At 44.3% G+C, this 10,632-nt stretch overlaps 1 protein-coding gene across 2 annotated transcripts; it reads left to right on the top strand.

Annotated features, from left to right (window-relative positions):
• The first annotated feature begins 377 nt into the window (after window positions 1–377).
• LOC115406296 (ubiquitin carboxyl-terminal hydrolase 40-like) lies at window positions 378–10,562 on the top strand. 2 transcript variants are annotated; one of them, XM_030116240.1, is made up of 31 exons: window positions 378–1,095; window positions 1,183–1,250; window positions 1,352–1,465; window positions 2,168–2,332; window positions 2,491–2,637; window positions 2,765–2,908; window positions 3,022–3,150; window positions 3,299–3,415; window positions 3,510–3,617; window positions 3,706–3,870; window positions 4,028–4,163; window positions 4,321–4,402; window positions 4,780–4,951; window positions 5,035–5,119; window positions 5,230–5,300; window positions 5,399–5,814; window positions 5,894–6,041; window positions 6,153–6,213; window positions 6,590–6,643; window positions 6,875–6,963; window positions 7,143–7,229; window positions 7,424–7,460; window positions 7,570–7,634; window positions 7,807–7,881; window positions 7,966–8,190; window positions 8,286–8,404; window positions 8,500–8,565; window positions 8,749–8,959; window positions 9,102–9,197; window positions 9,441–9,535; window positions 9,751–10,562. In XM_030116240.1, the coding sequence occupies exons 1-31, from the start codon at window positions 900–902 to the stop codon at window positions 9,851–9,853; spliced, it is 3,846 nt and encodes a 1,281-aa protein (XP_029972100.1). In that variant the 5' UTR covers window positions 378–899; the 3' UTR covers window positions 9,854–10,562. The 2 variants fall into 2 exon arrangements, with proteins under 2 accessions (XP_029972100.1, XP_029972099.1); XM_030116239.1 differs by having other exon boundaries at window positions 4,025–4,163.
• The last annotated feature ends 70 nt before the right edge of the window (window positions 10,563–10,632 follow it).

Raw genomic sequence — 10,632 nt, 5'->3', positions numbered from 1 at the left:
AAACAAATTCAGAAGATGGATGGATGGACTTATTGTCTTGGTTATTCCAGATAATCAAAAATATTTTTGTAATGTAATGAAGGTTTTGTGTTTTTATTTCAAAATCCACAGAGCTTTGTTGTTATTGTAGGAAAACAGGTTTCCATATAAATTGTTGTCTTCTTGCAAACAACAGAACTGTATTTTTTCTTTTACATGTTTGAATGGGACTAAGTTGATTTAATTTTTTTATTTTTTATTTACCGGTTTCTAGTTTTGGTTCTACTAGTTATGATTTAGTAGTCTATTTTTCTTTTTATTTATTTATTGACAATTTATGACTAAACTCGAAAGGAAAACTACAAGTACCATAATGCATCGCGGCATTTTCGGCAGGAAGAAACATGGCTGCCCACTGTTCAGCGATGGTATCTCTATTTACGTCCCGTTTCGTTTCTGTTTTGAGACACACTTTGGAAGAAAGAGCTTCTGTCCGGAGTATTTTTGAGTAAAGCTAGCTCTGAATCTGCTGTTCCGGTAAGGAAGCACCGTTTATCCAGTCGCTGTTGAATCGACCGTTTTCGGTTATCGACAGATTTTTTTTTTTTTTTCGTCTGTGTGATTTTCGCTGAGTTGTCAATCTGATCTTCGGACTGCGACTGCTTTCACGTTGTTGGTCTGCCACGAAAGATAAGCGGTGCAACTCGCGAGTCCCACGCACGCAGACCCCGGGTCCTCGTCGCGATGTTTAGCCCCGTGAAGTCCTCCTATTTCAGAGTCAGCCCGGCCATTGTCAACAGGGAACTGGGGAAGACCAAGATGAGATAGCAAGAGGGCACGTCGGAGTGCAAAACACGCCATTTACTGCGAGGCTCAACCCCTGCGCCGCCGAGAGTGAAACTGTAAAACAAGCACACATTATGTTTGGGAATCTTTTTGAGGAAGAGGAGGAGGAAGGCTTCTCCTCTCTGTCCTCAAAGGGGAGGGTTGTGAAGGGGGTCGATGAGCCCCCTCCACCCCGGGGGAAGAGCAACCTGTGTGGCATCAAGAACCAGGGAGGGACCTGCTACCTCAACTCTCTGCTCCAGACCCTGCTGTTCACCCCTGAGTTCAGAGGTCAGTGAGCAGGGGGGCTTATTTACCACCAGTGCATTAGGGGAAACAGAGTACAGACACTTCATGCGACTGGCTGATGTGTTTCAGAGGCTCTGTTCAGTTTGGGGCAAGAAGAATTGGGACGTCTGGAAGACAAAGACAAGCCAGAGGCCAAGGTAATGTCGGAATCTGAACACGACGGAGTGAAATATTGGTGTATTTCATTTTCATTCCCCTCGGTTGTTGAGAGATGTTTTGCTGCCTTTCTCCCGCTCAGGTCCGAGTGATCCCGCTGGAGCTTCAGAGGCTGTTTGCCCGTTTGCTGCTGGTGGACCAGCAGAGCGCCTCCACTGCCGACCTCACCGACAGCTTTGGCTGGAACAGCAGCGAGGTCTGTGTCCATTATCTTTGTCTGAGGAGAGGACGGAGCGGCTCAAGTTGCACATCCCAGCCCAGTGTCTCATTTCATCTTCCAGGAACATCAGTGAAGAAACATATACTGATGCAAACAAAGCGGATCACTAAATAACAGTCAGGGCAGCACTCTTGAGTGAGGTGTTGTGTTGTCTGGCAGCCGTCCAGCTGCATTCATACAAAATTAACAGAAGACACAGGAAGGAGAGACAGGCTTTACTGAATGGTGTGCAAACCACATATATTTGTACATATATAAAGAAGTGATGAAACCTGATGAGTAGCTCTAAAACCAGCCTGTAATTAAGATTGCTGGAGGTGAGAGATACTATGTACACACATAATTGTAGACAATTTGTAGTGTGTTAATAATTTAAGAGCGACATCCTACATATCAATTTACCACTCAATAGTTTTTCTGATTGCCGTCCATCCACCTTCTTTACAACTTACTGACAGCCGCCTGTTACTTATGGGGCAATTGCAGACACCGACACCTTCACATTCAGGGCAACGCACAATTCTGAGCTACCAGTAGCACGAAGCCCAGTCAAACACAGGTAGAACATGTAAACCCCTCTCTGAAAACTGAGATTCAAACCACATATGTTCTGCTTGTTTTAAATAATGTAGCGCGTCAGCTGCTGTTTCATTTTCCTGTCGTTTTATGTTTCTAAAGGGGACAAACCAGCATGATGTGCAGGAGCTGAACAGGATTCTCTTCAGCGCGTTGGAGCACTCTCTGGTGGACACGAGCGGCAGTGCATTTATCCACCGGCTCTACCACGGGACCATTGTCAACAGCATCGTCTGCAAAGAGTGTGGAAACGTCAGCCAGAGACAGGTGTGTGTGTGTCCTCTTTATACTGGGATCGAAAATATTTTCAGCTTGGACAGAAAGGCCTACTGATGAAGTGTGGAAGGCTTCGGGGACTGTTGACATGGTGAAGTGCTGTAAAAATACACTCAGTTCTCGGGTTTGCGTGGTTTTGTCGTCTTCAGGAGGATTTTTTGGACCTGACTGTCTGCGTTTGTGGAGTGTTGAGCCTGGAAGAAGCTTTATGGAACATGTTTGTGGAGGAAGAGCTGTTTGAGGGCAATAACCTTTACCGCTGTGCGCAGTGTGACAGATTAGTCACTGCAGCCAAGGTCAGTGCCAGCCGATGACTGTAATATCATAATAAACACTGAACACATTTAAAGTGGGATTGTGCTTTTTCTCCTGCTGGTTATTTTCTGATTCTACATTATTATTATTTTCTTACTTTCTCATCAGTCTGCCAAATTGAGGAAGCTGCCTCCGTTCATGACCGTGTCTTTGCTGAGATTCAGCTTTGACTTTGCCAAATTTGAGCGCTACAAGGAGACAGGACGCTACACTTTCCCCCTCAGTATCAACCTGCGACCCTTTTGTGAACCGGTACTCAATTTTCAGTCACTTCCTTTTTTTTTTTTTTTAATTTGTACTGATCACATGAAGACAAACCTCCTCCTGCTATGAAATGCTCACCGTTGTTGATTTTCTCCTCCCAGACTGATGCGGAGGATTCAGATTACTCCTACGAGCTCTTCTCTGTGATTATCCACAAGGGTGGCTGCTATGGCGGCCATTACCACGCTTATATCAGGGACATCGACGAGCTCGGACAATGGGAGCCACCGGTAAGAAATGAAGACGAGTAAATAAACACATTTATTTATATTAACTCCTGTTTAGTCATGCATTATTTCACATGTTATACAAGGTAGAAAGGTGTTTGTGTATTGCAATCAGAAGTGTAAAAGTGTGCATACTGTTTAATGTTATCAGGAGGAGGACTGCAAACCTAAAGCTCAGAAAAAAGCCAAGGAGAATGTGCAAGAGGTGCATGAGCCAAAGCTTCAAGAAGATGATCCATTGTCAATTCTAATGGCCATAATTTCCCAGGTACTGAAAGAACTGCTTTACTGTTTTTTTTTTTTATTTTCTGCATACACTTGTTTTTGTTTTGAATGAATTCCTTTTCTTTCTTGTCCACTAGGAGTCATCAAAGAGTGTCCTGTTGGACCAGCTGGGCCAGAAACTCATGGATAAAATCGGCTCATCTTGGAGCAAAAAGTTCAGAAAACAATATGGTCCCATTGGAAAGGTAATATTGAAGTGTCTGTTGATGTTCAGTGACCTTACTCTGAAATCTTCTAACTTCATTTTGTTTTGTTTTTCTCTCCTTTATGCAGTTCCTACAGTCCCACAGTGATGTCTTTATGTTGGTCTCCAACGGCACTCGAGTGGCGCTGAAGGCGAACCTGCCGAGCCCAGATCAGCACAACGAGCCTCCGACTGCTCCAGACGGCGGAGCTTCTGAACACCAACCCGAAGCCGACCAGAAACACGAACCAGAGGTATCATCGCAGCAGCGTCGCCGCCTTCTTAGCAGGAACTCCCACTTTGAACAACATCACCGTGGAAGCTCTTTGAAGTCGGCGTGACTCCTGCCGGACGTCTTGTGATCACATCCGTGCTCCACTTCTCACGGTGCGTCTTCCTGCCTGTCAGCAGGGTAGCCACTGGTTCGACCTCAACGACTCCACCGTGACCTCCATCAGGGAGTCCGACATAGAGAAGCAGTTCCAGGGAAAAGAGAGCGCCTACATGCTGTTTTACAGAAAAACACAGCTGCACAGGCCTGCTGAAGGTAATGAACAGGGATCCTGTCTTCAGTCAGTTATGTTGCATTACAAACTTAATAAAGTACAGTTAATGAGCACTGAGATTTTATTATTTTTAGTCTTCAATGTTCCCTTTATGTTATTAATTCTGTATATTTGAAATACTTTTTTCTTTTTTCTCAGCTCGAAACAATCCCCAGTATAAAGTTCCCACTCACCTCGTCCAGAGGGCTCAGGAGGAGAACGTCAAACTGCAAGAGATGCGGTAAACCCTTCACTGCTCTTCTGGCTTCTGAATCATTGTTGGAGATGAGCGATGGACAAGTGGTGCATGATTATTCTTCTGGACACGGTTCCTGTTTAGCAACCACAGTAGAGCACGAGGATTACACCTCACGGGATCATACAGGGCGTAGTGTGAGCTTTGACACCCGAGGATCAGACAGAACTCGTATGTGTATCCATGTTAATTTGCCCATATGCTGATATGATTAGATGTAATGTAGCTTAGTATTTTTGTGCCAAATAGATACATTTTTTCTGCATGGCAACAGCCCAAAAACTGGTTTAAAAAAAAAAAAAAAAGGGAAATGTTGAGAAAGAAGTTTCACAAATTAATATGTATAAACGTTGCTGTTCCAGGGAGAAGTGTGAAGCCACCAATAACACAGTGGAGCTCTGCCTGCACCTCGCATCCAGCTACAGGCTGGAAAACGGAGCCCTGCAGCCAGTCGGCAAGGAGCCCAGTGAGAACCCCGCCCTCAGCTTCGACCGCAGAAAGACAGTGGGAGACCTGCGGTTAGCCATTTATCAGGTATTAAGACTTCAGAACAACAACAAAAAAAGCATTTAGCTTGTGGATGAAGTGAAAAGAATCAATTGTTTGCGTGATTTTAGATGCAGGAACTGTGGGAAGGCGACATGGCTCTGACCGTGGCCAAGAGTCTTCCGGCTGGTTTACATCTCTACAACACTCTGACAGGTGTGAGGCTTTTTTTTTTTTTTTTTTTGTGAAAACCACTTTGGTGTTACGAATCCTGGATTTGTTACTCGTTGTATTATAGTAATTTTCTGGTGTGTTTTGCTTCACAGATGACAATATCTCCCTGAACAGTGCAGGAATCTACAACAACACTGACCTGTTTGTCTGGAATGGCAGAGATGTGAGTAATTTAGCATATTTCTTTAAGATTTAACACAAACTTGCTCAAATATGGGATAACTGTATGTTTTTTTTTTTTCCCTGTAACCATCCACTCAGGTGTGTGGTGCGACTGTCCTGACGGGAGCAGAGTGGGAGCCGGTCCTCCTCACCGTTGTGCGTCCGTTTTTGGGCGAAGACGCCGAGCCGGCGGCGGCGGAGGATCCGGACGCGTGCGAGGAGAGCGGAGCAGCTTTTCAGAACGGAGGAGAGTCGGGGCTCAAAAAGGAGGCGAGGGGCTTCGCGGGTGGTTCCACCCTCGGGGAGGTGAAGGAGGCCCTGGGAGAACCAAAGGAGAGCCTGCTGTGCCAGGAGCACCGAGCAGGGCGGCGGAGGGAGGAGGGGGCGGGCGAGGGGGGAGGGGCGAGCGGGTGGAGGGTGTTCCCACCCGACGACATGCAGCGGACCCTGAAGGAGCTGTCGCTGAGAGATGGAGACGCGCTGCTGGTGTTGGAGCCGCAGTCGTTCGACAGCAGGTCGGTTCGGTGCGACGGGCACGAAGCGGTTCTCTGCACGCGGCCATTTTTTGTAAACGTTCTTCTTACCTGTGTTCAGCATGTTCACCCTGAACGGAGACGTCGTCACGGTGACGACGCCGTCGGACTGCCGCTGGCTGCAGGTGGAGTTTCGCCCTCATGTGAAAGAAGAAGAAGAAGAGGAGGAGGAGAGGAAGAAAGTCAAAGTTCCAGCCACTGGAAATATGGTCAGTCAGTGTTGTCAACGTGACTTTTTCTTCTCTTTCATTTTTTTAATTTTAATTCAGATTTTGAAAAATATGTGTTCTGATTGTTCCGTTTGCTGCGTTTCTCTCCAGCTACTGAGTGAGGTGAAGCAGAGAGCCGTGGAGGAGCTGCAGCTGCAGGAGCAACCAGCAGGCAAGATGCACAGACAGTCCGGTCCTTCCTTATCTGGACTTTGACTAAAACAATCAACATGTGTTTTAAGTGTCAGACTCTCAGCTTTTATTTGAGGGTCTTCACATCCCAAGGTGAATAGTGTAGAAAATAGACAGAAGGTGGGAAAGACATTGTGAAATACTGGCACCATTATCACAAAAATCTGGCTCTGATCTCTCGTCAGTCAGGCATCCTCACCTACAGATCTGCTGCTAACTTCATATTTCTTCTGTCAGCGCGATTTGTAGAGCGAGTGACCCATCAAGTCATATGTTTGTGATTCCTTTGACATTGACGGTTCTCTCAGAGTTTTAATTGCTTTGTGCATTTTTCTTTTTCCCGTCTTGCTGTCCAGGTGCAGGGTTTTGTCTGAGGCAGATCGACTGCACAGGGAAACTCCTTCCTCCAGGTATGGCATCGTATATTTCCAGAGGCTGTTTTTAATGGAGCAGATCACTTACAGCTGGAAAACCCCCTCATTTATTTTTAACCAAAATATTAAGATCCACTTTCCTGTCCCCTCATTAAATATTTAATAGGTACTCCCCATCTCTTCTGATGGTCTGTCTTTGAAGTTGCAGAATGCATTTATGAACCACTTGTGTTTTTTTTTTTTTTTTAATCCTGGCTTGTATGACAGTTTGTGAGGAGCTGAGTGTTCGCGACGCCGGGGTGCGACTCATGACCACACTCACTCTCTGTCCAGGAAGCAGCCCCAGGGCGTCACAGGTGCGTCTGTTTTTTTTTTTTTTTTTTTATTTGAAGTCTTCAATTAAACCTTTTTCAACTTGCAGCTGCAGCACCGAAACTTACTCAGCCTGTAATTGCAACAGTTTTTATGAGTTATCGGCATTTAAAGTGTTTGATTTAAGATAGAATTTTTTTTTTCTTTTTTCTGTGCTCTGTAGCTCTTTTTGCACTTCACTGTGGGCATGGCGCCCTCTGCTGGCCTGGAAATGGACATCATTGTGGAGAAAACCTGCACCGTCAGAGAGGTTTGGGAAAAGAAAATGTTCTTTTAAACACTGGGAACACTGTTAAAAAGTGAATTGTTTTGTCAGTTCATTTCCACAACACATAACATATTTATCAGTTTTAACTGTTTTCCCTCTGTTCAATTGGAAAAATCCTAAACAGTAAAACAAACAATTATTGAAATATTTAAGTTAAAACAATGTTTTTTTCCCAGTGTCTGAAGGCGATGCTGGAAGCTGTTGGACTCGATGGTAAAGTAAACTTAATTTACATTTTGATAGAAGTGTGATCAAACAAGCTTCGCTGCTCGTCTTCGGTTCAGCGTTTTGCACTGATTAAAACTGAAAAATCTGCCCGCAGGCTCCTGTTGGCACTTGAGGAAGCTCGACTGGTGCGAGGAGGTTGGAGAGCCTCTTATGGATGAGGTGATCATTATGAATGATATTATTTCTATATTTTATGTATTGTGATTTTTCTTTCTTTGTAAAATTCAAGGTTTCATGGTTTAATAAATGTTCTTTCACAATCCACTTTCAGTAAATGTGCCCTTAATGAGTTAACCCTTGTAAATAACAGCCTGTTTTTTTTTTTTCTCAGGATGCTTCTCTGGCAGAGCTGAGGATCAGCAATGGAGAGACACTGGTTGTCACAGAGGGACATTTACCCCCTAAGGTACCAAGACTTTTGTTTGAAAGTTTTTTTCAATACAAGCTGTGTCTTTATTTAATTACCTTTGGTTATCTGTGTCTCTCTCAGGGTTTTCTCACGCTGACCGTGTGGCTGCATCAGGACCCAAAAACCATCACCGCTGGTTTTAATCACACTGATAACGGCCCCACGGGGGAGCAGATGTCTCTGAGCGCAGACGATCCGCACGACCAGTCACTGCTCGTCCTGTGTGGTGGAAACGCAGCGGAGCTGAGGAGTGTGGGGCAGGTCGAGATATCGGACGAGGCAACACTGGAGGACCTCAAAACTCAGGTACACTCTAACGTGTGGTCGGTTTTCAGATGTTAAAGTTTCAGTTCTCGTGATTTATGATTTAAAGTTGTTCCTTTTTGGTTTTTTATTTTTAGGTATTGACGTTGCCGGCCCTTCAGGATGTGTGTCTGCCCACTATAGGCTTCATGCGTGTTTGGCAGCTGGAAGGAAGCAGACTGGCGAGAATCCTCAGAGGACAGCAGGCCACGCTCAGGTCCGAAGCGTTCACTCCCACAGCTTTCACTTCAGCATGAGCAAAGCCAACAAAGCCCTCATTTCAGTCACCTGTATATTGATTTTTTTTCTCAGGAAGTTGAAGCTCACCAGTGGTGCAGATGTTTGTGTGCAGCAGCTCCTGAAAGAGGAAGATCTCAGGTAATGATCAGGACGACCTGTTGGCTATACCAACCTCAGTTTTTGAGGGCGGTTTGTGTTTTAAGCTCTGGTAGAGGCGGTTTCTCCTCTCATCTAAATCAAATTAAAGCTTCTTCAGTTCACCTGTGGAGTTCCTTGTTTTATCACTGCGTCTTTTTGACCTTTATTCCATTTTGCTTTAAGGCCAAAGGAAGTCCTGCTCAATATAAAGATGGGCGTGCCGGGGGAGAAGAGTTACTACCCTGCAGAGGAGATAGTCTGGGACGCGTCCCACGACTCTTCCCCTCGCTCTCTGCGCTCATGTCTGGCAGCGCATTACGGCCTCTCCCCCGATTCCCTGCTGCTGGCGAAGCACCAGCCCGACAAATATACGTGGGAGGAAATCTCTAACTGGGTGAGCGCAAAAGAAGGAATTGTTTTTTTAAGTGTTTCTGCAAACTTTTTTTTTTTTTAAATCATCAGAGAGAAATGTTAAAAGATCTGACTTTCTATCTTGAAATACCAACATTTTCATTAATACTGTCTTTCATTGTCAGACTCAACAGGTTTCCAAGAAAAAGAAGAAGAAAAAAGCCGAGTCTCTACTGGGAGCACCTTTTCACCTCAAAGATGGCGACATGATCGGCATCAAGGTATTGATAATGTCTTTGTTTGATCTTTATATTGCTGTACTGTCACAGCTGGAATTGGCATTATAAAAACAGAGCCTGAAGCACTCACTGCGTGTGCATGAGACAGTTCTACAGCCTTCAGAAAAAAAAAAAATCCATCTGTCATGAGTGTAATATCATAAGTCATGAGCAGATTCATAATGACATTTCTTCTTTTTTTTAACACTGAAAATACTGAAACTGTTGTGAATGTTTCCCTTTCAGAACCTTCTGGTTGACAACAACAGAGACTTCATCACCCAGGAGGACGTACAGGGTCAGCAGAGGCTCAGGGAGCAGGTGGAACAGCGCAGGAAAGGGTGGGACCGCTCAGCTTCTCTCAAACGAATCCCTTTGCAGTTTGTTTTTTCGCAGATGTTGATTTTTTTTTTATTTTTTTTTTTTTTATTTATTTTTTTTACGGACCCTAAAAATGAATAATTTTCTTCATCCGTATTTTGTTACATGCATTACTTTTTGGTCTTTTGTTATTTGAAGTTTAGGGTGTAATTTTTGTTTTATTCCTCGTTTTCAGAGAGCAGCCTGCTGAGCATGCAGCATCGCAGAAGAAGGCCGGACAGACCAAAAGCAGGAAACCAGAGGTGGCTCTGTCCATCAACGTTGGAGTATTCAGATAGTATTCCGATCGATTTTTTTTTTTCCCAGGGTCTACAGATCAATCAGGACCACCAACATGCACACTACGCACAGCGACATGCTGAAACCAGCATTGTGCCATTGTTATGTTTTTTTTCTTCCTGACTCTTTTGCACTCTGCCGGCGGTTTTCTGTATAACTGAAGTTTAAATTGGCTGCACTGCTGCAGAATGGAGGTCTGAACGCTGGGCCTTGCTGTGGAGACGCCTCAGAGCGGCTCTGTCCCCCCCCCCCTCCTCTCGTTCTACCTCTCTTTCTGCCTCCTTGACTCTTTACTGCCACCCTGCTCTATCATGGTAAACGAGTTACACATATTTAGTCAAATACCACTAAGTGTAACATGACAGATAAATAAATAACCGCCTGTCCTTTACTGGACATTATCTAACCTTTTGTAAATTAAAAAGAAAAAAAAAGCAGGCCATCTTTTCTTGAGGCAAAAGCATCACTGTGTTGTGTAACCTCATGATTTTTTTTACTAGTAATTCTTGATTTTATGATTCAGAGGTTCCCTGAAATTTCAATATCAAACAGTTAGTATTTTACTTGCATGTATTAAAACAGAACTTCAGGGAATTAAAAAATATCTGTTTATATAATTTATTAAAAATGAAAAAAAAAAAAGCTATTACTGTATGAATGAAGTATTCTGTTTGGGAGGAGGATTTCATTTTGTCAGGGGAGACTAGTGCAGCTGCTTTATACAATAATCTGACCTTGCAAGTGCCAAGAACTGATTTTTTTTCCCCCCTGATTGTTG

This window comes from Salarias fasciatus, chromosome 19 (assembly GCF_902148845.1).
Source record: "Salarias fasciatus chromosome 19, fSalaFa1.1, whole genome shotgun sequence".
NCBI classification, from domain to species: domain Eukaryota; kingdom Metazoa; phylum Chordata; class Actinopteri; order Blenniiformes; family Blenniidae; genus Salarias; species Salarias fasciatus.
This window is presented reverse-complemented; position numbering and strand designations above follow the sequence as displayed.